Source organism: Equus przewalskii, chromosome 9, assembly GCF_037783145.1.
Source record: "Equus przewalskii isolate Varuska chromosome 9, EquPr2, whole genome shotgun sequence".
Lineage (NCBI taxonomy): Eukaryota > Metazoa > Chordata > Mammalia > Perissodactyla > Equidae > Equus > Equus przewalskii.
The window spans coordinates 35,725,914-35,753,376 of NC_091839.1; the positions used below are offsets into that span (position 1 = coordinate 35,725,914).

Consider the following 27,463-nt stretch of genomic DNA (forward strand, 5'->3'; position numbering starts at 1 on the left):
AGCTGCTGTTACATACGCATACATACTTAACAACTAAAATGCATCCCAAGTCATAATGTCAAGTGATATAAGTGAAACTCTTAAAGAAAAAAAAGCCAAGCAACAGAAAGATTTTTATCTTATCTAACTTAGGCAAAAGAACTCAAAGTTCTGTTTAAATTCTTATCCTTTAAGATGAATGGAACTTGAAAATTACATTCTTTCTTTTTTAACAAACAAAATTCTTACTACTGCCTAATGTTAACAAAGGAAAGATTTAATGGAAAAACTTAGGAATGCTCAACAATTAGAGATCTACCAAAGGGAGTTGTAGCATAATGAGAAAAAAATTCTACAATCTTTAGAAATAGCCAATCTATCCTGCTGACTTTACACCCAGCTATTCTTAAAATATGTTTAATAAAATAGTCTAACATTAATAATTAGAAGATGTTTCCGTCTGTTCCCACAAATATGTTTACTTAAAAAGGCCAAAAATATTGAAATTAACTTCTGAACCACCTTTAGACCATGAAGCTACATAAACTGGGACATCATAATCTTTATTCAAACTGTGCAAAATACAGCATATTTCAAAATAATTACACAAATGGTCCAGATGATAATATAACTGGTCAGTCAATTAAGAGTTTTACCCTATTATAAACCAGAGTAGATATATAAAGATGAAGCACAAATTCAATAAGCATGCTGAAAGAATACTGCATTCTAATTATATCTACTCCTCCAGTTTTAAAAACTGATTTTTCTAAATAAAAAAAATATGAATAAAATATAGGTAAGTTAAATGCACAGTATAGGGGGCCGGCCCTGAGGCCAAGTGGTTAAGTTTAAGCGCTCAGCTTTGGCAGTCCAGGGTTTCACCAGTTTGGATCCTGGGCACAGACATGCCACTGCTCCTTAGGCCATGTTGAGGTGGCATCCCACACAGCACAACCAGAGGGACCTACAACTAGAATATACAACTATGTCCTGGGGGTTTTGGGGAGAAACAGCAGGAAAAAAAAAAAAAAAAGAAGATTGGCAACAGTTAACTCAGGTGCCAATCTTTAAAAAAAAACAGCACAGTATAACATTAAGTGAATATCCTCTGAAAATTTACTGTAAATAACAATATTTTGTGAGATCTTAAATACCCCTTAATATGCTAAAAAAAAAGATAAAGTAATCCTACAGATGATGAAATGGTCTTCCCGCATGGGAGTTTTATATACTACCAAATGGGAGTAATATATACTACCAAAAAAAAAGCTGCTATCAAGTGACTATATATGTGTGTGTATGTGCATGCACACATGTGTTAAATAGTATTTGCTAGTATTCACTGATGACAACACAAAGATAACTAAATTTTTATCTAGGAAAAAGAGCCTATTTTAGCTCTTAGGTTTGTAATTTGTATGTATGTAGCAGTAATTTGTACGCACTTAGGTAATTTTCTGTGTATTAGACATTCACATTAATGTTTTTTAATTGTGCTTCCTTAAAATTTTCATTTGACTAAAAATGAATATTTCTCAGGTACAGAACAAAATGAAAATCCTACCTGAAATAACCAGCAACCCAACTAGAAGAGCCTGTAGTATCAATTCTGTTACTGGGAATGGACTGTGGAGCAGATATTTTAAATACTGGTGATTTTTCCCAGGGTTTTAAATCATCCCTAAAATATGCAGGAGGTGTACCATTAACATATGGTTTAATTTTCCCCTGGGGGTAAAAAAAATAAAAAACAAAAAGTGAGTAATAGCAGGCACCTAGCACAACAGCTAACACATAGTTGGTACTTAATAAATATTGGTTAAATTATACCAAAGAGTAAAATCTTATGACAGTCATCATCTAGCATTTTCAATTCAGTTCTTCTAAAGTTTAGTACCTTAACCAATTCACAGACCATATCAGTAACTATAACTCAATTACTGTGAGCTTTGGGAATAATGTTTAGGGAAATAAGTTTGCATATTAAATCCCTATTTACGTAGGCATTAAAAACGTAAACGGGGGCCGGCCCAGTGGCACAGTGGTTAAATTCGCATGTTCCACTTTGGCGGCCCGGGGTTCGCTGGTTCTGATCCCAGGTGTGGACATGGCACCACTTGGCAAAAGCCGTGCTGTGGTAGGCGTCCCAGTTATAAAGTAGAGAAAGATGAGCATGGATGTTAGCTCAGGGCCTGTCTTCCTCAGCAAAAAGAGGAGGACTGGCAGCAGTTAGCTCAGGGCTAATCTTCCTCAAAAAAAGAAAGTTAACAAATAAAAGTTGTTCAAATAAGATATGAAACAGTAACTAAAATTAATGTCCATGACTTTAATATGAAACAAAATGAAAGTTTGTTATAAAAGTCATATAATTCAATTTGAATAAAATTAGTCAAATAATAGTGACACTTCAAAAGGAACCCTCAAACTATCGCTATTACAATAGGTCAAGAAAGTTACTAAAATAGTCTTTCAACTGCCACAAGAGATTCTTCTACTACTGCTGGACATTCACAGCATGCCTCCAACCTTCCTTTAAACCTCAACTGTCTTCCAGACCAACCTTAGATTTAGTATGAATTGCCCCTAAATTTCTACCCTACATTAAAAAAATTTTTTTTTTAATCAATCTTTGAGGCCTAGAAGAAGAGAGGGTAAATTTTCCATTGTCTCACAAATTTCTAGAAGTTCTGTTTTGTGGATGTACAGAGTTAGGAAAAAATGACTCTATATCTAATAGGTTAGACATTTTCCTTCCCTATAGATTAACAATTATGGAATAAAATGTTAAGAAATGTCTAAAAAAAGGCCTCCTCAGAGTTGACCAGACTAGGAATCCTGTACCTTAATGTCGACTGTACTAGAATAGGAGAAGAACTCCATTCGAGATTGTACTGCTCCAGTTTACACCATGGAGGAAAGACACTATGCAGAATTTGAAATTAGGCTTACTTTCAAAACAATTTTCCTTTGACAATTTTTAGCTGCTATTAACTGACATTTCACAAAATAATTTCAAGTAATTTAGCTAAAAATATATTTTTCAATGTGTCTATACAGTGTTGCTATATTTTACATTAACACTACACTTTAGTTGCAGAAAGAACAGAAATACAATGTCGTAAAGGGCTCAAAACTGCCATTAAAATCTTTAAAACCAGAAACATTAAGCAAATTTCAGAAAACTAATACTATACATGTCATTAATTATATTTTCTTATAAACCAGCCAGGAGAATGTTTTAAAGGTAAGAGTAAAACTGATGAAAAACTAAAGATAAACTGTCTATAAACCTAAAATTTGAAATTAAAAAAAAACAGTACATTAATAAACAAATAAAAACAAACCTCCATCTTATCTGAATGAAATCCTGTTGTGAAATCAGGGGACTGTAAATCTCTAGGACTACCCACTCCTACATAGCTTCCTTCAGAGTCTGATGTCAATAGTTCTGGAAGAGATTCCACAGAAGTGGTCTTACCAGACTTTAATAATCCTAAAATGCAAAATTTTTAAAAATATTTAAACATATATACAGCAAACATACATGTATTACATTCACCAAACCAAACCAGAGCTAAAAGCTTCCATTTATCCAGGTTTAAGAACGTTAAATTATAGTCACAGTACCAAAATCTTAGCAATTCAAGCTAAGTGAAGAAAGAAATCAGCTGAAAAACTGAAATGGAGGAGATTTTAAAACAACAGTTTTATTCATTTCAATTACACCAATTATTCAATAAACCTGAGGAAGACAGTTCTTTGGGATCTGCTTTAAGAAGTGATTCAGAACTTTTTTCCCCATAAAGAAGGAAGACAAAATTAATAAACTCCAGACCCCTTTCCCACCTTTCTCCCTGCACCTCTGTTCTCACGCAGAAGAGGAATGGCCCCACTCTGTGTGGGAGGAGCATGGTAGCCTTTCTGCCTCTAATCTAGTCAAGATATTAACCCAGTAAGCAGAGGCTTTGCTGAAGCCAACTGTAGCCTATTTGAGGATTGTTCCTTCTGCAAAATATCTGTGGATTCAGAGCTATTTTTAATTAGCTTGTCACCTAAAGCAAAAGAGTTGTTATAAAATGTGTATACCATTTCTTCCCTTAGACAAGCTAAATACCTGTCTCTGCCACACCTGGTATCCAGGTGCACTAGCAGACCAGAATGATTTCAAATACAAACAGAGTAAAAAGTAAACTTTTGCTTAGGTTCATGTGTTTATTTTCACATATTTCAAATTCAGTAGAATCTAAATGAAGTAGCAAAATAAACAAAATAAACACATTATACGAGCTGTAACTAAAAGTTGTACAACTGATTTAAAAATAAATAAAACAGGGGCTGGCCCAGTGACATAGTCATTAAGTTCGTGCACTCCGCTTCAGCGGACCAGGGTTTGCGGGTTCAGATCCGGAGCCTGGACCTACACATCATTCATCAAGCCATGCTGTAGCAGCATCCCACATACAAAATAGAGGAAGACTGACACAGCTGTTAGCCCAGGGCCAATCTGCCTCAAGCAAAAAGTGGAAGATTGGCAATAGACTTCAGCTCAGGGCCAATCTTCCTGACCAAAAAATAAATACATAAATAAATAAAACATACCATCTCTTATATTTATTATTATACAGATAATAAATCACCTTGACAAGATATATGCCTCTTTTGTTAACACTGCTAAAATATATTTCAAAATAACATTCAAACTTTTTTTCCCCACACAATCTTTCAAAATATTTTTAAGAGTAATAAATTTTTACCTAAGAGAGTATATTTAATACTAGAATGCTCCCTAAAGTCAATCAGAAATCAATCTAATGAATAAAGAGGATGATTAAAGTGGCCAACAATTACTTTTGGTAAAAAATATATTCACCAAACGTCCTTCATCTAACTTTACTTTAAGGATCAACACAAATAAATGTTAAGCCTTCACACAACTATCTTTTGTTTTTTTGAGGAAGATTAGCCCTGAGCTCACTGCTGCCAATCCTCCTCTCTTTGCTGAGGAAGACTGGCCCTGAGCTAACATACGTACCTTCTTCCTCTACTTTATGTGTGGGATGCCTACCACAGCATGGCTTACCAAGTGGTTCCATGTCTGCACCCGGGATCTGAACCAGCGAACCCCGTGTTGCCAAAGTGGAACATGCGAACTTAACTGCTGCGTCACCAGGCCGGCCCCACACAACTATCTTTGATGAAATTTATCTCACATTCAAATTTTCTTCCAGAAAAGGTCTTTTTGGCTCCTAATTAAATTTAATCATTTAATCATTATCCACTTTGGCCACAGAAAGAGTGGAACAGAAGGAAGAATACAGAACTGGAATCAAGAAAATAAATTCTATTTCTATCTGAAACTACCTCCAATCACTTAAGTTTTCTGAGTTTGTTTCCTCAGGTTTATTAGTTCATTACTAACGTCTCTTCCAGCTCTGAAATGCTAAGACTCTAACACATGGGCTAACAATAACATTAGTTAAAACAAACCAAATATCTGCTTTTTCCATAAACCTTTTAAGTGACTGAAAATCCCTAGTTTCACGACTGTCTGTCTACCCGTTTATTCATCCTTCTGTCCGTCCATCCATGCCTCCTTCCAAGGAGTAGAGGTAATTCACACAGCACAGAAAACACAAAATCACAGAATTTTACATTTTGAAAGGTCCTAGAACAGAAGTCAGGAGATGTACTAAACAGAAAAGACCTATCTTCAGTGCTTCCTCAATCAATTTAGGTATATTATCCATCTTTTTTACATCTTTTGTGTTATCTAAAACAATTAATCTTGAAATTATTTACTCCTTTGAACTTTATCAAACAAGTCAAATACCTCATATATTAAACAAAAACGTATTCCTTCTTTGCCCTGGATAATAGCTATTTTTTCCACAGGGACACAAATCAATGTGCACTTGTATTTTTCAAAGTTGCTTGTATAAGGCTGACTATAAAAATACTGCTGATAGAAATTGTACTAGTTTATGTCTTATGCTACAGACACACCTACCATTTCTAAAACCCATACTGTATTCTCATTATTTTATAGTCTCACTTCATATTTTTCGCTAAAGAAACTACTAAAATTTAGATAGTTTAATCTGGATCTAATCAGATGAATCCAGAATGTGGGATAGTCTATAATACTACTGGCCTGAACTTTTGAAAACAAAATAAAAAGGTGTGAGGGGTGCTGCTTTAGTTAAAAGAGACCAAAGAGACATTAATAAGCAAAGGCAATGTCAGTCTCGATAGGATACTAGGTATTTTTTAAGGTTAAAAAAAGGCTATAAAAACATTTTTGGACAATTAGGAAATCTAGATATAGACTGTAATACTAGATAATACTAATGAATTAATGTTAACTGTCCTAGGTGTGATAATGGTATTGTGGTTGTGTAGAAGAATATCCTTATTCTTAGGAGATTCATATTAAAGTTGAGGCCAAAATGTCATGTCTATAACTTACTTCCAAGTGGATCAGTAAAAAGTGTGTGGAGGATGAGGGAAGAGAATAGGCAACTTTTTAGAAAGCCTGCAAGAAAAGCAAATGTGGCAAGAGGTTAACTGTAAATCTGGATGAAAGGTAAATAGGTGTTCATGGCATTTTTCTTTCATCTTTTTAGTAAGTTAAAGATTTTCAAAACAAAAAATTGGGAAAAAAATTTTAGAAAAACTACATAACCATTACTTTCAAACAGGCTCACATTCTGCCTAGATGTAAAATGTTTTGCATTCTTCTACTGAATTATAGTCTCCTTCTGCACATGAATGGCATCTTACTTGGCATCTCACTTGGAGTACTGATATTTAGGATTTGAATCCACGTGATAATAGTATCTCTGTCATGTTTTGCCCACTTCTAACCCTCTATGCTCCTGGACAGAGCAGGCTTTCTAAAAACATAAATCTTATACAGTTACACTCCATCTTAAAATCCATCAATAGCTACCCATAGCGTTCAAAATAAAATCCAAATTCCTTAGTTAAGCATACAATATCCTCCAAAATCTGACCGTCTCCAACTTATCTCCTATCTGCACATACCCTGTACAGCCGAGCCATGTTGAACTTTATGCACAAGAAATGTACAGTTCTTGCTACTGCCTCAAGGTTTGGGAACATATTGGCCTCCTTTTCTTGGCTAATTTCTCCTCATTCTTCAAGATCCAACTCAGGTATCACTTTCCTTTAAGAGTTCTTCCCTGATCTGCTCAGACTAGTTTGGGTGCCTCTTTTGTGCTCCTAGAGCAAACTTCAGTCAGAGTACGTATCACAATATACTATCATTTTCTGTAGCCTGCCTAAGACAAGGACTATTTTCTATTTCAGTAGCCCCAGCACATGGCACATAATAGTATTTAATACATGTTAAATGAATCAGATAACGAATAGAGACATGAAAGATTAGATCGGAAATATATCCTAAAACACTTTCCACTAACCTGTAGATGGTGGACTCTGAATAATATCTGAAAGATTATAACCTCCAGAACTATCCGAACGCTTACGTGGCTTCTTTTTTGCTTTCGTTTTTGCCTTCTTGAATATACTTTCCCTAAGAAAAAGCAAACATAAAAGTCACTTCCTAAAAATAAATTAAGTTAGAGATGAAACAGCAGAACTATGAATTTTAAGCAACAGTATTTAACATTTTGGTCAAACAGAAAATACAAAAGATATACATGTTCTAGTCACATTTATCTATGTGGCCTAGAGCAAATCACTCAATTTTACTGAACTTCTGTGTGATACAATTCCTTGTTCTACCCCTAGCATGTCTGTGAAAGTTAGAAACAAGACGGTATATAGGAATACTTTGAAAAGTAAAATACTGCACATGTTCACACACAAGCTATTACAAACTATGATCTTAAACTAGAAATATTTGGCGAAACTTTTTAAAGCATTTCAGGGAATGCTTAATTCCCTGAATTGAGTATTATTAATCAGGAAAGGGAAAATAAAAGTATCTATGAGTACTACAACTGTCTTGTTTCACCTAAAAATTATAGATCTCATTATATAATTCATCTGCAGTTACACAGGCCAGCTGTGAATACTATTACTTTGTAAAGGATAACACTTATGTTAATAATTTTATTATAGATGTATGACATGCATTATATTAAAAACTATGCCAGATAACTACAAACTTCAAGTATTCCAAATGCTACTAAATTCTAGAGAAAGGGTTAAGAAAAAGAACATCTCTGGAACCCAAGAGCAGCTTTTCAGTGAGCTACATAGTTGGTTACTATATATATAGTAAATGACTTGAAAACCCAAAGATTTTAACAGTTCATTTACCAAGTAGAAGGAAAGTAATTCTGTAAGCTGCTTAGTAAGCCTTAAACAGGGATTGGAAATTCTGAGCAGCTCTTGACAAATGGTCGGCCCCACTACAGGGAGACTGCATAAAACCTGGGATGTTTTGTTGGAGGACTCTGAAATGTCAGTCACTGAAGGTCATATCTCTTCAACAAGCCAGGCTCTCTACAGAGAATAATCTAGAGAAATGGCTGATACACTCCTCTCTGGTTCAGCCTCTCCAGAGGGCAAATTTCTAGTCTTCTGCCAAGATGGAGGAGGGACAATCATTTGGTTGAAGGGGCTTCAGGAAGAGATCAATGTTCTTCGAAAGAATCTCAAAAAATGTTCTTTTCCAAATCTAACCAGTCACCCTGATCTTCAAACACCTGGTATCTCTGATTCTTAATTAAGCCTTTCCAGAATTCTGTTTTAGTTTTTTCTGTTCTAAGTCACTACTGCTCAGCAACCACTTTCCAACTTCCAAAACTATTAACATCTCCTGACTGTTGTTTTCTCCTTTCCTGTTCTCTTTGCTCTAGCACAATTTACCTTTTTTATTTCTTTATTAAAATCTCAGCAGTGTTTGGGAAGGTAGCCAGGACAAATGCACTTATTCAGCTCAGTATGTTTAACGTGAAGGCTACATTCCCTTCACATTTATACATAATTTTGCTATATCTCAAATATTAATTATGCATTTACTTTGTATTCTATCAAGGCTAAGAATGAACATAAATACATACTTCTTATGTCAGGTTTCTCAATTATTTTCTTTCAATATCAATACAAATGTATCAGTAGTGTCCAAGATCAGGGGTGTCAGGGGAGAAGGAAGGAAGGAAGGGAGTAAAAGAAAAAAACGGAAACAGAGCTTACAAATAATTTTGTTCCATATTTATTTCTTCTTTCAAAAAGATATCTCCATCTTCTACTTCCAAATAGCTAATATCTGGTCCATCTTGATATGGTGTAATAACTCTTCTATCCATTCCCGGAACCTATAGAAAAAAAGATGTCACTTTTTAAATACAAAATTTGTAAAGTTTTTTTTTTTTAAAAGTTACGATATCCCATTTGTCTTAATATGTGGTGACATTAACTAGAAAAAAAGTCTAGAAGGTCTAATGACTTCCTAAATTTACACCAGGGTAAAAAATTGATTGGATTCATTAAACAGTTTATTCCATAAAACTCAAAAAAGAAAATAAAAAACTAGACAAAAAAACTCCACTTTACTATCAAATACAAAGTAATTCATTTCTTAGAGATCATGTGAGTCCATGTTTTTGCACTGTCCTGTCCTTTGGTAAATAACAAACAATGAAAGACTCTGAAGCTTCCAGTAACTTTCATTTATAAAGGAATTAAAACAGATAACTTTCTCATTAAATATTTTCAATTTTGATTATCATACTTAACTGTGAGATCAGTAAAGAAATCTTATGTCCTCTTTTTTTCTTTTGGTGAAGAAAATTGGCCCTGAGCTAACATCTATTGCCAATTTTCCTCTTTTTGCTTGAGGAAGATTGTCGAGCTAACATCTTTGCCAATCTTCTTCTATTTTGTATGCAGGATGTCACCACAGCATGGCTTGACAAGTGGTGTATAGGTCTGCACCTGGGATCCAAACCCACGAGCGTGGGTCGGTCAAAGTAGAGTATGCGAACTTAACCACTTACGCCACCGGGCTGCCCTCTGTTCTCATTTTTAAAGATCCTAATGTATTAGAATTCACTAGGAAATTATTCCATTGAGAAGTCAGACCTAATATAGTGCTTTAGTTGATAATATCAGGAAAAAAACATAAAACTTACCATTTTTCTATAAAACACAGAAAGATCTTTCAAAACACCATCACTTAAAACATCAAGAGACCTAAAAAATAAGACACAAAATTCTATCTTAAGACTCAAGAACCCAATACCTGTCAAGATTTTCAAATATGTAGAGACATTTTATATTGCTGAATAAGTTGTTTTTTAAAGTATTAATATGCCACTGCTACAAATTCTTTTTGTAATTATGTGTATGTATATATTTCAAATAAACAGCAAGATATATAGACAAAATATCTTGAATAAAACTCACGCAACTCTTACAAATAAGTGATAGAAAACCTTTTTCTATCATAACGAAATAGCAATATTCATTTTCCAAACCTCGTTTTCCACAAATTATAATCTTTAATTACAAAAGCACTACCATATTGATAGAACAATGACCAAACTATCAGGATACCTGAATTCTCTCTAGAATTATGCTACCAATTACCTGCATGACCTTAAGCAACTCACTACCTCCCTGGGCTTTAGTATTTTCATGTGTAAAATGCTATCTGGATTACATCAGCTGTATTCAAAGTAGATTTCAAAGAACGCCCAGGTTCCAAAGAGGTACTTTAACGTATCAGTGAAAATTTAAATCAAAGTTTATATTTTAAACTATTTTTACGATGAATACAAAACAACTTGCAAATTCAAAGCTGTACCATACCAGTTATTAACATTTTGAGGATAATTAACTTGTGATGTAGGTCAATTCTGGTGCAGCCCTCCTTTTCTTAACATCTCTGCATATATTTATTTACACTTCTCGCAAACACATATTCGGTTAGGAATGGTTAAATTTATACAAATCTTTGTTTTAATGCAAGTTATGTATATCTACTTATGTAAAGTTATACAAGTAGAGACATCACCACAGCACATGAGCCATTCTTAATTCAGCTAACAGACTTGTCACAATATAATAATTGAACAATAATAGTGTGACACATCATTTTCCAATATCATATTTTAGATAGATTTGGTGCTTATTTTATATTTTGGTTGATTCTTAACTGACAAACTGAATGAGCTTAATTTGGCAATACAAAGTAAAAAACAATTGCTATGATTAGAATTACTAATGTAATGTCAGCAAAGACATTAAATTTATTTTGAAACCCTAGCCAAGTTCTGACACTAAAATACCAGAGGCATTTTAAAATGACATTGTCTAATATCCTATAATGTTAATTTGCATTTAAAAAGCTTTTTTGACAAAATAACAAGGCATTAAACTGCCAAAAGAATTTGCTCTAAATTGAACTCTACGTGACAATTATTAACAATCTGTTAGTAGAACACTTTTATTTCAATCATGTTTTGGAATTAGTTTCATTATAGATCATCCTGACTTTGAAAGGTGAGTTATCAAAAAAAATTACCATTTATAAAAAATGATATAGATCAAGATTTTCTTGATTCTTTGCAAAAAAAACAAAAAAGGTTCCTGGGTTTTCTCATCTGTAGTATGAGGATATAAACAGAAACCTACTTTGTAAGTTTTTCATGAAAATCAACTGAATCTATGTAACGCTTTTAGAATGCTACCTGGCACATAGTATTAGTTACCATTATTACCACTATTATTATTAGTTATTAATATTAGTAACTATTATTATGGAAGTATTAGTTATTACTACTATGATTAAAACAAAATACAGAAATAAACTAGATATTGAAGCTTTAAAAATGCAAAATGACACCAAGAACTCTAATCTCAAATTCCTACGTTTAACAAAAGCACCTTATTTTCCCCACCACTGACTTCATAGTGAGTAAATGTAATAAAATTTTGACTTACATTAAAAATAAATCTGTAAATTTATTTCACTAAAAATTCCACTGCTAAAACAGTTGGAAAAATTGGGATGAAATTTCCAAGATCTTTCTAATTCTAACATGTCTATAACTCCTAAATTATTAGCATTTATCAAATTCTTTCCATCCAGGTAAACATCGCTAATATGAAATATTAGCTTATAAAACAGGGTATATATATTTAGTCAATTCTTTTTATAAAAAACGTGTCATTTTTCATAAGTAACATTTCATTACTCACTGATTTCCACAGAAAGCCTTCAACACACATATCAGCTTGCAACAAACTAGAGCAACTAAATTTTTCAGCTTTCTGCTGTAGCCTAAGTTTAACCAAAGAATCAATAAGTAGTATAGGAAATATCTTAAAGAGAATAAATAGAAAAAGAAAACAGAAGTGAACCAGTAACAAATTTTATGCATGCTTACGTGTGAAGTAATTAAATGCTGACTTAATTAGTATTACAGTTAGTTTCCAAAAGCCAAGGTAACAATTACATGGTTGCAAATCAGCCTAAATAAACAGATATGCATACATATAAAAAATATACTTATAATATTGTTCCCCAACTTTCTAACCAGAAATGTGAGTTTCCTTAAGGGCAAGGATTTTGTCTGTTTTGTTCACTGCTGTACTTTGGCAATGGCTGGCATATATTAGGCACTCAAATATTGATGGAATGATTGAATCTCATTACATTTTCATCTCTACAAAGTTAGAATTTATCATCATTCTCATTTAAATTACTAACATAGCTGCTATTATAAATAATTGCTTCTGCAACAGTCATATAATGAATGCACCCAACCCACCTTGCTTCAAGTAAAGCTGCCATATTCAGTCCTATAAACTGTAAACAAGACAGTTTCAATTGTTCAGCATTATACACTGCTGCAAATTCCAGTAGTGTAGCAGCATTCTTAAGCGTAACTACAAAGGAAGATATGCAAAATGAGATGAAAGCCATGTTCCTACAGCAAATAAAATATACTTATTTCTAAAGGTGTCAGGTTTGAACATTTAGAACAAAGACAACAAAGTAGTTTCTTGCCAAAAATGAGTTATATTAGGGCAAATATAGAACTCATTTTCCATCCCATATAATATGCCAAAGTAATTTTAAATGATTGGTTATAGGGAAAAAAAAGCACACACAAAAGAATTTTAGTCAAAAGAAAATACAGGGTCAGGCCCGGTGGTGCAGCGCTAAGTTCACAGATTCCGCTTTGGAGGCCCAGGTTTGCCAGTTTGGATCCTGGGTGTGGACATGGCACCACTTGTCAAGCCATGTTGTGGCAGGCATCCCACACATAAAGTAGAGGAAGATGGGTACGATGTTAGCTCAGGGCCAGTCTTCCTCGGCAAAAAGAGGAGGATTGGTAGCAGATGTTAGCTCTGGGCTAATCTTCCTCAAAAAAGGAAAAAAGAAAATACAGAAGATGTATTACAGTGTCACCTAAAAGCAAACACATAATCAACAATCTTCCACCTAATATTTTTGGAATATTTCTAACTTTAAGTGAGAAACAACTTTTCATTTACACACAGCACAGAATAGTCAATTCTCTCTTCTATAAAACTAATAGACAAAGACTTCTATAAGATTAAAAAACTAAAAGGACTATAGAACTAAACACTAAGGCTAACAGAACTGATGAAACCATTCTATAAAACATGTTGAGTAATGTATCAGAATTTATGTGTGTATATTTATATATATAAATACATACACACGCTATATATTTAGAAAATAAGTGGATCTAAATCTTACCATATTATTGTTCATGCCAGTGCAGAATCTGGTATACTATACAAAAGATTCTGGGTTTTGTTAGAATCTCAGTAACTTTATATATAAAGTGCACTGTTTTGCTAGAGACCGTCCCAGAGTATACTATCTAATTAGCATATAACTTTGGCTTCCTGAACCCCTCCGTTCTTCTTCTTATTTACTCTACTTCTTATTTACAACCAACAGACAAATACAACTGTTTTCTACATGTGGCTTCCTTCATTTCTTTTTTTTTTCTCTCCCTTGTAACTCTGTCAAAAGTTAGAACTGCAGCCAATAATGGTCTCTGCCTCACTCCTGACTAACCTGGAGTTTCAACTAATGATGAACCCAAAGTCTCCCATTATAAAGAAAGAAAAATGGATCATATAAAAGCTTTAGAGGTGTTCAGCTGGGAACAAGGATTGCCGAATAATCAGAGGCCACACTTCTGTTGAACCCTTCTCCTGCTATGTTCTAGGAAGAACAAGAAATTCATTAATAAAGGCAGGGGCCAAGAAAGAAAATCCAAGGAATGCCAGAAGAGTCACGTAAACAACTGAAAACATTACCTATACGTATACTTTATACCTATATATGTTATGTCCTTTATTTTAATGTATTTCCCTTTTCTTGCTTAAAAGATCAGAGCTGTTGTTCTTTTTGAAAACCAAGGAGAAGATATCCACAGAGCTCAAGAAAAGTAACTAAATAAGACACTAGAGCTAAGACAAACTACTTGCAAGTACAAATAAGAAAAAATTGATAGGAAATGCCTTCACAGTTCCTGAAGCAGCAATGTAGCAATGAAGGAGAACAAAGGTAAGATTAGAAAGAAACTTTTATAACAGACTAAAGAAATTTAACATTTACCCGAGAGTAAACAATTAAAAATAGCTAAACAGGGGAAAACATAGTTACTTCTCCTATAGAAAGATTAAAAAAAGAGAAGAAGAAAAGAAAGAGGACTTAAAAGACTACTGTCATGTTACACAGAAGGGATGGAAAACAGGTATCTCAACTAGCATAGTCACAGAATAGAAAGGTGGGGGAAATGTGACCAACATAGCTTAGATGAACCCATTTTGACAACTGAAGGAATGTGGGTATAAGGAACAAAATAACGAATAAAAAATAACTGGGTTTCAAAAAGTTGAATGTTCAGGAGGACAGCCATACAATTAACTGAAATGAAGAACAGAGAAAGAAAGCAGAGTTTGAGAAGGGAGATGTTTTGATCAAACATATTAATGGAACAGTTACATAAAAATTTCAGGGCCAGCCCTGGTGGCCTAATGGTTAAGTTCGGCACACTCCACTTTGGCAGCCCAGGTTCAGATCCCAGGCACAGACCTACACCACTAAGTTAGTGGCCAACCTGTGGCCGTGGCTTACATGAAAGAAAAGAAGAGGAAGACTGGCAATGGATGTTAGCTCAGGGCAAATCTTGCTCAGGGGAAAAAAAAAATTCCAGCAACTATTAGGAATGGGTAGCTAAACACAGATTTACAGCCAAGCCCTTGGCAAGGGTAAAAAAACTCTCATCTTTCAAACACCTCATGCTTTCAAACACTCATCCTTGAAATTCCAAAATAAATTTCACACCATCTCTATTATTCAGTCTTGACATTTCAAAAAAATTAAAATATTTCAATTCTAAGATGTATTTTTACATATTAACATCTCGGAAATAAGAATATGCTTACAAATGATGACACAAAATAATTGAAATGTTTTGACATTTTTCATGATACAAAAAAATAATGGTGCATTTTACTATAAATGGCATCACAGTCAATAAAACACAGTGATCCTGGATCAACGTGAAAAAATACTAATATTCTAATTCAAAAATACTCACGTTTTTCAGTTAATGCTACTTCACAAATCTCTTTCAGTCGAGTTATGAGAAGCTGATCAGCCACCACAAGAACACTACAAACAAAGTCCACATTTTGAGATTCTAAAAAGAAGAAAAACAAGTATCTCTCTTTATTACTTGATAAACATTATACCTAAGGGGAAAAGTTCAACTAATTAAAAGAGAAAATTATAATGATTATTTTTTTGATGTTAGAATGGCAACTAGGAAAAATAGTAATAACATGAAAATATTTCTACCTTTAGGTTAGAAAGGTACCACTATCTGGTATGGAAAGAAACACACCAAAATACCCTGGTTCACACTAGGACAATAAAAAAGGAACTTGAGTTGATACTTTTAGTCTAGAGGGCTACAAGAATGCCTGACTTATTTAGAATCTCCCATGTTGTTAGACAAACATTTCTCAAACTAATAAATAGAAAGTCAAATCTCATAACCAAACAATACATAAGTATATGTTAAATACATAAAACATATATATGTTAAGAACATAGAGAAAGGGATGGAGGGGTGAATAATGCTCCTAGGCTTCCTTATTTAAAACAAAATTAGTCATCTAAGACTACATTTTTGTTTTTTAATCACAAAAGTTCTTTGATTTAAAATAAGCTTCTTGGTCCTGAGTACTACTAATGGCCTATTAAGCAATGCCTCTGAGCCACTGCCAGAACAATAACACACAAAAAATAAAATAACACCACCATAAGAAGAAAGAAAGAAAAGACAGTTAAGAAGAAAAAATGAAATAGAAAAAACATTTTAAAAAGTGAGAGAGGGGGCTGGCCCTGTGGCTGAGTGGTTAAGTGTGCATGTTCCACTTTGGTGGCCTGGGGGTATGCCGATTTGGATCCTGGGCACAGACCTACACATTGCTCACCAAGCCATGGTGTGGCAGTATCCCACATAGAAGAACTAGAATGAATTACAACTAGGATATACAACCATGTATTGGGGCTTTGGGGAGGAAAAAAATAAAGACAGGTGAAGTCACTGGGAATGGCAGAATAAAGACTATTCCAAAATTCCTCTCCTCCACAAAAGCAATGAGAATACTACAAAAAATTGTCAAAATCAACTTTTTTGGTATTCTAGAAATTAACCAAAGACTTACAACAATCTGGGGAGTGTTGACTCAAGAAAAACAGATGAATCTTGATAAGAACACAGAGCTTTGGGACACTGTAGTTTTTCTTATTTAGATCCTCCTCTCCCTTCCTCCATAGGAATCTTAGAAAACAACTACTCTGCAATCACAGTGGAAACAAGCAGCTACAGCCACTGCAGGAGACAGAGCAGTTGTGGAGCAACATTAGCAAAGAACTGTCATTATTTGTCATGTCTGGCAGTTCCCTGGAAACACCACTAGCATGGCTTGTCTTTTTTTGACCTGACTCAAAGCTTGCCGAGTGTGAACAGCCTCTATGCTAGGGGAATTTGTTAAAAATGATCAGGAGCAATTGTTTAACACTGAAACTGACTGAGACAATGATAACAGATGGGGTAAAAAAGTAGATGGAAAAAAAACAAAAAAAATAAGTGAGGAAAGAGAGGGTTTTATGACTGAATGTTAATGAACCCTGAAAATTTACATGTTGAAGCCCTTATTTTTGGTGTCTGTGTATTTGGAGATGGGGCCTGTAAGGAAGTAATTAAGGATAAATCAAGTCATAAGGGTAGGGCCCTGATCCAACAGAATTAGTGTCCTTCTAAGAGACATCAAAGAGAGATATCTCTCTCTCCTTCACTCTCTCCACACACATACAACTACACAAGCATGGAGGGAAGGCCATGTGAGGACAGAAGAAGGAGGCAGCCATGTACAAGCCAGAAAGAGAATCCTCACCAGAAACCAGCCTTACCAGACCCTGATCTGGGATTTCTAGACTCCAGAAACGTAAAAAAATAGATTTCTGTTGTTTAAGTCACCCAGTACATGGTATTTTGTTATGGCAGCCTGAGCAGACTAATACAGATATCCACAGGAGTTATGAAAAGTTCCAACAATTCCTGTGACTCTAAAAGGCCACACACATGGAGGGCTGTACACATGCCCAGGAAAAACTTAAGAAGGCCCAAAACACTTACCTCTGGCTGAAGATGAAGCTCTGCAAAAGCAGGAAATAAAATCTAAGGAAGAGTTGTAAACTGCCTGCCTAAAAATTAAGGCATGCCTCAAAATACGCAAAGAGCTCCTGCAAAGGCTGAGAGATTTACTGGCTTTAAGCATTTAAGGAAATTTCTGTCTAATTACTAGCTGATGATTAAGCTAACCAAGCAGAGACTTCACTGGTCACATATGACAAAGAATACAGATTTTACAGAATTAGTTCAGAAAAGTCAATAACAAACAGCAAAAATAACAAACCCTGGGGAGAGAGGAGAGTCAAATTTGAAGAGCTGCCATATTATACTATTTAAAATATCCAGTTTTGAACCAAAAAAAAATATAAAAGATGCAAAGAAAGAAGTCTGGCCCAAATACAGGAAAAAAACAGGTAAGAGAAATTGTCCCTGAGGAAGCCAAGTTGCTGAACTATCAGACAGTTATTTTAAATATGTCCAAAGAGGCAGTGGTTAAGTCTAGTGCACTCCACTTCAGTGGCCCCGGTTTGCCGGTACAGTTCCCAGGCGTGGACCTATACCACTTGTCAGCCATGCTGAGGTGGCGACCAACATACAAAATAGGGGAAGATTGGCACAGATGTTAGCTCAGGGCAAATATTCCTCACAAAAAAAAAATAAATAAATATGTCCAAAGAACTACAGGAAATCATTCCTAAAGAACTGAAAGAAAGTATGAGGATAATGTCTCATAAAATTAAGAATATCAATAAAAAGACAAAAATTATAGGTCAATAGAGACTATCCAATCTGAAGAACAGAAAGAAAAAAGAATAAAAAATAAACAGAGCAATGAGACCTGTGGAACACCATCAAGCATAACAAGATACAAATGAGAGTCCCAGAAGAAGAAAAAGAAGAAAAGGCACAAAGAATATTTGAAGAAATAATGGCAGGGAGAGGTGATGTAAAAGTGTAGAGGTTTTTGTATGCAATTGAAGTTGAGTTGTGATTAGTTTAAAATAGACTGTTAGAACTACAGTCATGTGACACAGAATGATATTTTGGTCAAGAACAGACAGCAAATATGACAGTGGTCCCATAAGACTAGCACCATAGAGTTTAGGTATGTAATAAGCTATACCTTCTAGATTTGTGTAAGGACACACTACAATATTCAAAGAATGATAAAATTGCCTAACGACACATTTCTCAGAATGTATCCCCATCGTTAACTAATGCATGACTATATAGAAGATGCTGTATGTAAGCCTCATGGTATCCACAAAAGAAAAACCTATAGTAGATACACAAAAGATAAACAGAAAATAATCAAAGCATACCACTACAAAAGATCATTAAATCACAAAGGAAGACAGCAAGATAGGAAGAAAGGAACAAAGAAACCACAAAACAATCAGAAAACAACTGAAAAAAATGACAATAGTAAGTCCTTACCTATCAATAATTAAATGTAAATGGATTAAATTCAACAATCAGAAAAAGTGGCTAAACAGATAAAAAATAAGATCCAACTATATGCTGCCTACAAAAGCCTCATTTTACGTTTACAGACACATACAGTCTGAAAGTGAAAGGATGGAAAAGGATATTCCATGCAAATGGTAACCAAAGAAGAGCAGGAGTGGCTATCCTTATATCAGACAAAATAAGCTTTAAGTCAAAATCAGTCTCAAGAGACAACGATGTCATTATATAATAATAAAGGGGTCAATATATCAATAGGATATAAAAATCATAAACATATATGCATACAGTACCAAAGCACTCGCATATATAAAGGAAATGTTAACATAACTGAAAGCAGAAACAGACAACAATATAATAATAATGCAAGACTTCAATAACCCATATTCAAATAGGGATAAATCATTCAGACAGAAAAATCAGTAAGGAAACATCAGACTTGACCAACACTATAGACCAAATGGACCTAACAGACAAATATAGGACATTCCATCCAACAGCAGCAAAATACACATTCTTCTCAAGCGCATGAAAAACATTCTCCAGGAAAGATCAAATGTTAGGCCACCAAACAAGTCTTAACAATCTAAGAGGACTGAAATGATACAAAATATCTTCTACAACTACAATGGTATAAACCTAGAATAACATGCAGAAAATTGGAAAATTCACAAATAAGTGGAAATTAAACAACATAGTCCTGAACAACCAAAAAGTCAAAGAAATCAAACAGAAAGAAAAAAACATCTTGAGACAAATAAAACTAGAAACACAAATTATCAAAATTTATGGGATGCAGCAAAAGAAGTTCTAACAAGGAAGTTTATATTCAACATCATATATACCCCACAATCAAGTAGAATTTACGACTAGGATGCAAGGATGGTTCATATATGCAAATAAATAAACATGACACATCACATTAACAGAACGAAGAATAAAAATCATACGATCATTTCAAGAGATGCAGAAGGAGCATATAATAAAATTCAACATCCATTCATGATAAAAACTCTCAACAAACTAGGTACAGAAGGAAAGTACCTCAACATAACAAAAGCTATATATGACAAGCCCACAGCTACCATCAAACTCAACATTAAAAACCTCAAAGCTGTTCATCTAAGATCAGGAACAAGACAAGGATGTGTCCTCTCACCACTTTTATTCAACATAGTACAAGAAGTTCTAGCCAGAGCAATTAGGCAAGAAAGAGAAATAAACAGCATCCAAATTGGAAAGGAAGAAGTAAAATTGTCTGTTTGCAGATGACAGATCTTATACATAGAAAACACTAAAGACTCCACCAAAAAACTATTAGAAGTAATAAACAAATTCAATAAAGTTGCAGGATACAAAACCAAAACCAAAAATCAGTTGTTTTTCTATGCATCAACAATGAACTATCCAAAAAAAAATTAAGAAAAGAATCCTATTTACAACTGCATCAAAAAGAATAAAACACTTAGGAATAAATTTAAACAAGTCGATGAAAGATATGTACACTGAAAACTATATAACGTGGCTGAAAGAAATTGAGGGCCCAAATAAATGGAAAGATATTCCATGTTCATGGACTGGAAGAAGCGATATTGTTAAAATGACCATTTTACCCAAGCAATCTACAGTTTAAGGGAAATCTTATCAAAATTCCAACAACATTTTACACGGAAATAGAAAAAGTAATCCTAAAATTCATATGGAACCACAAAAGGAGTGAATAGTCAAAGAAATCTTGACAAAGAAGAACAAAGGGGGAGGCATCACAGTTTCTGATTTTGAACAATGTTACAAAACTACAGGTAATGAAAATACTAACATATTTGCATGAAAAGGACACAGAGACCAATGAAATGGAATAGAGAATCCAGAAATAAACTCTCAGTCAATTAATCTTCAGCAATAGCGTCAAGAATACAAAATGGGGAAAGGACAGCCTCTTCAACAAAGGATGTTAGCAAAACTGAATATCTACATGCAGGAGAATGAAACTAGATTCATATCTTACACCATACACAAAAATCAACTCAAAATAGATTAACAACTTAAACATTAAGACCTAAAACCGTAAAACTCCTAAGAGAAAACAGGAGACGAGTGACGTCTGCATCGTGGCAGTGATTCATTACCTTAGACTCTCCCTCCTAAGATATAACGGAAAGGACACTCATATACCAACAGAGAACTTTCACACAACACAAAAGACGTCTCAGAGACTTAGGCTGCCATACGTCTGCAGGTGAAGGTGCTGAACATCCCACAGGAAGTGGAAGGAGGTAAGTGGATCTCTTCTCCCTCCCGGAATGGCAGCAAACCAGGGCACAGAACCAGGCACAGCTCTGAGAGGAGAGGGGGTAGGGGAGGCCCTCCACAGGAACATCTTTGCTCTCCAAGTTCCCTCATAGACTGTGGGAAAACCCCATACGGAGGTGGCTAAGCTATTTCCAGGGTGTCTTCATCAAGCCAGCACCCCAGGAGAGCAGATAGTGAGGGCAGAGGGAAAATGCCCCCAGGACAGCACAGGCAAAAGAAAGTGCCCCTCCTCCCATCCAGTGCTCCCAGCTCTGCCAGTCAGCCAGAGCACCTGTGCCTAGGGTAGAAGAGTAGCAGCTACAAGCCAGCAAGCCAGGGTTGCAGCGGGCTCAGAATATATAGGTCTTGACCCCCAGCCAGTGGCAGCAGGTGGACCCTGTGACCAAATAATATCACTATGCAGAGGCACAAATCCACGCCATCAAACAATATGAAAAAATATTTTAATACTCTAGACCAGAAGGAAAACAACAAGCACCCAGAATTCAATCCTGCAGACACAGACATTTATAATCTAAATGACAGAGAATTCAAAATAGCTATCATAAAAAAACTCAAACAAGTTACAAGAAAAAACAGATAGTTCAATCAATATCAGGAACTTCTTCAAAAAAGAGACAGAAACTATAAAGAAAAAACAATCAGAAATGTTAGAGATAAAAAACACAATGATAAGAAAAATCTGTACTTCCTGCACAATAGAGCTGATATTATGGAGGAGAGAATCAGCAGTCTAGAGAACTTTTCTATAGAAGTGCTTCAGATGGAGGAGGAGAGAGAACTACGACTTAAAAGAAATGAAGAAATTCTCCGAGAAATTTCCGACTCCATTAGGAAATGTATCATAAGGACTATAGGTATTCCAGAGGAAGAAGAGAAGGAGAATGGAGCAGAAAGCTTGTCCAAAGAAATAATAGCTGAGAAATTCCCAAACCTGGGTAAGAAGCTAAACATACAAGTGAAAGAAGCTAAAAGATCTCCTAATTAATACAAATGTAAAAAGACATTCTCCAAGCCTTTCAGTAGGAAAGCTGACAGAAGTCAATGACAAAGAAACAATATTAAGGGCAGCAAGGCAGAAGAAAATAACGTACAAAGGAACCCCCATCAAGCTTTCAGCAGATTTCTCAGCAGAAACCTTACAGGCTAGGAAAGAGAGGAATGATATATTCAAAATTCTGAAAGACAAAAATTTTCAGCCAAGAATACTGTATCCAGAGAAATCATCCTTCAAATATGATGGAGAAATAAAAACCTTCCAAAATAAACAAAAACTAAGGGAGTTCATTGCCACAAGACCCCCACTACAAGAAACACTCAAGCAGGCCCTCATATCTGAAAAAAAAAAAAGGGGTTATAAAGTCTTGAGCAAAGAGATAAATACGTAGACAAAATCAGAAAATTACAGCTCTTTATCAGAACATGTTAGCAAACAGTTATAACACTAAAGATAAAGTGAAGTAAAACATCAAAAATATAATCTCATCATTTTAACCACGAACTTACACTACAAGGTGGAATAAGTTGGAAAAATAATGACTTAAAAGGGGAAGAGGCAAGGGATGGAATCAGCTCAGTCTAAGGAAATAAAAGGCTATCAGAAAATGGACTTATCTCATCTACGGGATTTTTTTATACAAGCCTCATGGTAACCACTAAACAAATCATCAGAACAGAGACACAAACAATAGAGAAAACTAAGAAAACCATCAGAGAACTAACAAATTGAATGGGTAGTCTGAAGTACACGGGATGAGAAACAAGGGAAATGTAGAAGAACCAGAAAATGAGTAATAAAATGGCAACATTAAGCCCTCATACATCAATAATCACTGTAAACGTAAATGGATTGAATTCTCCAATCAAAAGAGACAGAGTGGTGGGACAGATTTTTAAAAAACAAGAGCCAACAATATGCTGCCTGCAGGAAACACACCTCAACTCTAAAGACAAACACAGGTTCAGGGTGAAGGGATGGAAGATGATACTGCAAGTTAATGGCAAACAAAAGAAAGCAGGTATTGCCATACTTTGATATCAGACAAAGGAGACTTCAAGACAAAACAGATAATGAGAGACAAAGACAGGCAATAAATAATGATAAAAGGGACACTCCACCAAGAAGACATAACACTTATAAATACATATGCATCCAACACAAGAGCACCAAAGTACATAAAGCAACTACTAACAAACCTAAAAGGTGATACTAACAATACAATAATAGTAGGGGACCTTAACATACCACTTACATCAATGGATAGATCATCCACACAAAAAGTCAACAAGGAAATACTGGATTTAAACAAAAAACTAGACCAGATGGACTTAATATATATAGAACACTCCCTCCAAAAACAACACAATACACATTCTTCTCAAGTGCACATGGAACATTCTCAAGGATAGACCATATGTTTGGAAACAAGGCAAGCCTCAATAAATTTAAGAAGATTGAAATCATATCAAATAGCTTTTCTCACCATAATGCTATGAAACTAGATCAACTACAAAAAAAAGCTGGGAAAGTGACAAACATGTGGGGACTATATAACATGCTACTGAACAACCAATGGATCACTGAAGAAATTAAACGAGATATCAAAAAATATCTGGAGACAAAGGAGAATGAAAATACACCATACCAACTCATATGGGATGCAGCTACAATGGTCATAAGAAGGAAATTCATAGCAATACAGGTGCATGCTAACAAGAAAAATCTCAAATAAGCAATCTTAAACTACACCTAACAGAATTAGCAAAACAAAAATACAGCCCAAAGTCAGCAGAAGGAGAGAATAATAAAAATTAGAGCAGAAATAAATGAAATTGAAATTTAAAAAAAACAGTAGAAAGGATCAATGAAACAAAGAGCTGGTTCTTTGAAAAGATAAACAAAACTGACAAACTCTTAGCCAGACTAAGAAAAAAAAGAGAAGGCTTAAATAAATAAAATTAGCAATGAACCAGGAGAAATATACAAAGGATTATAAGAGAATACTATGAAAAATTATATGCCAACAAATTGGACAATCTACAAGAAATGGATAAATTCTTAGATTCATACAGCCTCACAAAACTGAACCAAGAAGAAACAAAGAATCTGAACAGACTAATCACAAGTAAAGAGATTCAAACAGTAATCAAAAACCTCCCAAACAATAAAAGTCCAGGACCAGATGGCTTCTCTGGAGAATTCAAAGAACATTCAAAGAAGATACAATGCCCGTCCTTCTCAAATATTCCAAAAAGTTAAGAAAGGCAGAACACTTCCCAACACATTCTAGGAGGCCAACATAACCTTGATAGCAAAGCCAAATAAGGACAACACAAAGAAGGTAAATTACCAGCCAATATTGCTGATGAATGTAGATACAAAAATCCTCAAGAAAATATTGGCAAAGCGAATACAGCAATAGATTAAAAAGATCATGCATCATGATCAAATGGGATTTATACCAGGGACACAAGGGATGGTTCAACATCCACAAATCAATCAATGTGATGCACGACATTAATAAAATGTGGAATAAAAACCACATGATCATCTCAATAGAGGCAGAGAGCATTTGACAGGATCCAACATCCATTTATGATAAAAACTCTCAGTAAAATGGGTATAGAAGGAAAGTATCTCAACATAGTAAAGGCCATATATGACAAACCTACAGCTAACATCATACTCAATGGGGAAAAACTGAAAGACATTCCTCTGAGAACAAGAACATGACAAGGGTGGCCCACTCTCACTACTCTTATTCAACATAGTACTGGAGGTTTTGGCCAGAGCAATTAGGCAAGAAAAAAGAAACAAAAGGATTCCAAATAGGTAATGAAGAAACAAAACTCTCATTGTTTGCAGACACAAACTGCATCAGAATCCATCAGAAAACTATTAGAAATAATCAACAACTACAGCAAAGTTGCAGGGTACAAAATGCAACTTTGTAAGTTGATTTCTATACTCTAATAACGAACTAACAGAAAGAGAACTCAAAAATATAATCCCATTTATAATTGCAACAAAAATAAAATATTCAGGAATAAATTTAACCAAGGAGGTGAAAGACCTATACAATGAAAACTCTAAGACATTACTGAAAGAAATCGATGATGACATAAAGAAATGGAAAGATATTCCATGCACATGGATTGGAAGAATAAATATAATTAAAATGTCCATACTACCTAAAGCAATCTACAGATTCAAGGCAGTCCCAATCAGAATCCCAATGACATTCTTCACAGAAATAGAACAAAGAACCCTAAAATTCACATGGGGTAAGAAGAGACCCCGAATAGCTAAGGCAATCCAGAGGAAAAAGAACAAAGCTGGAGGCATCACAATTCCTGACTTCAAAATATACTACAAAGCTGAAGTAAGCAAAACAGCATGGTACTGGTACAAAAACAGACAGATCAATGGAACAGAACTGAAAGCCCAGAAATAAAACCACACACCTATGGACAGCTAATCTTCAATAAAGGAGCTAAGAACATACAATAAACAAAGGAAAGTCTCTTCAATAAATGGTGTTAGCAAAACTGGACAGCCACATACAAAAGAATGAAAGTAGACCATTATCTTTTGCCACACACAAAAATTAACTCAAAATGGATAAAACACTTGAAAGACAGACCTGAAACCCTAAAACTCCTAGGTATACAAAAAAGTGCTCAATGTCACTAATCAGCAGGGAAATGCAAATCAAAACCACAATGGGATGTCACCTTAGACTTGTTAGAATGACTACTATCAAAAAAACAAGATAACAAGTGTTGGCAAGGATGTGAAGAAAGGGAACCCTTGTGCCTTGCCAGTGGAAGCGTAAATTGATATACTAACTATGGAAAACAGCATGGAGATGCCTCAAAAAATTAAAAATAAAACCACCATTTGATACAGCAATCCCACTTCTGGGTATTTTGTCAAAGGAACTGAAATAAGGATCTTGAAGACATACTTCCACTCCCATGTTCACTGCAGGATTATTCATAATAGTCAAGATATGGAAACAGCTTAAAAGTCCATTGTAAGACAAATGGATAAAAAAAATGTGGTGTATACATACAATGGAACATGGAAATACACCACTCCCTTAACTAAAGACAATTGGTAACTAATACATGGGTATGCTGTCTGACAAGTATATTAATGCATACTCTTCATAAATTTTGGTCCAATTCTTAATCTATTTCTTTCATTTTAGATATGTTATCACAAGCGTAAAAATAGATAAGAAAGAATTTTTGCAGAGTATTTGTCAAAACTATATTCCTTGCTGTCAATTCTTCATCTCAATCATAGAAGCAGATGAGTACGAAACTGTTAAATCTAATCTTAACCATTATACACAATTCATTTTTCAATAGGTAATGAAAATTTTCCACTCCTTTATTGTTAGTAATTATCCCTATCACTTATTCCAAATTAAGCCTGTTTATGGCTTATTAAAATTAGAACAGAAATTAAAATTCATGTTGATTTTACCATTATTCAATTATATCTAAAGTATCCTCTTATTAATACCTTTTATCATCACAGCTTCATCAGTATAGAGGTAGTCCAAAATAACTTTCAATATGTCAGAATGTATTGGCATCTCCAGAGCTGCACAACTGGTAGCCTTAATAAAATGAAATAAAGCAAAATAATTTTAAACTATAAAATACTACTGTATTATAGTTTAGGTTATTGGTACAAAAAACTCTGAACAGAAATCACATCAAATGCAAAAGAACCTAACATTTACAAAACACAAAGCTAAAATGACATACATTAATTTTAATACATCTTATAACATGAAAAGGGATCAAGAAAACTTGATGAAAAATGAAACACATTGGTATTCTAAATACATGTCCAAATAATACTGGGGATATTTTGATTTAAGTAGGATTTTGCAACGATTTTGATTTCTGAATATTGCTATTTTCCAACAGGCTTAAGCATAAATAAAGTTCAATACAAAAGAAAAACTGAGTTAAAATATCAGGTTCTCATT

The 27,463-nt window shown here is 34.4% G+C and overlaps 1 protein-coding gene across 12 annotated transcripts in view; it reads right to left on the reverse strand.

Annotated features, from left to right (window-relative positions):
- The window catches only part of IBTK (inhibitor of Bruton tyrosine kinase), a 98,623-nt gene that overhangs the window by 28,387 nt on the left and 42,773 nt on the right, over positions 1 to 27,463 (reverse strand). For 7 of the 12 annotated variants that reach the window (XM_070559028.1, XM_070559032.1, XM_070559027.1 and 4 more), the window contains 9 exons: positions 26,989 to 27,085; positions 15,570 to 15,671; positions 12,750 to 12,867; positions 10,107 to 10,167; positions 9,169 to 9,290; positions 7,425 to 7,537; positions 6,449 to 6,514; positions 3,327 to 3,475; positions 1,547 to 1,710 (listed from right to left, as the gene is read on the reverse strand). In XM_070559028.1, the coding sequence (XP_070415129.1) occupies positions 1,547 to 1,710; positions 3,327 to 3,475; positions 6,449 to 6,514; positions 7,425 to 7,537; positions 9,169 to 9,290; positions 10,107 to 10,167; positions 12,750 to 12,867; positions 15,570 to 15,671; positions 26,989 to 27,085 (992 nt within the window). The remainder of the gene's footprint in view (positions 1 to 1,546; positions 1,711 to 3,326; positions 3,476 to 6,448; positions 6,515 to 7,424; positions 7,538 to 9,168; positions 9,291 to 10,106; positions 10,168 to 12,749; positions 12,868 to 15,569; positions 15,672 to 26,988; positions 27,086 to 27,463) is intronic. The other 5 variants (XM_070559034.1, XM_070559030.1, XM_070559033.1 and 2 more) reach the window with 1 other exon arrangement.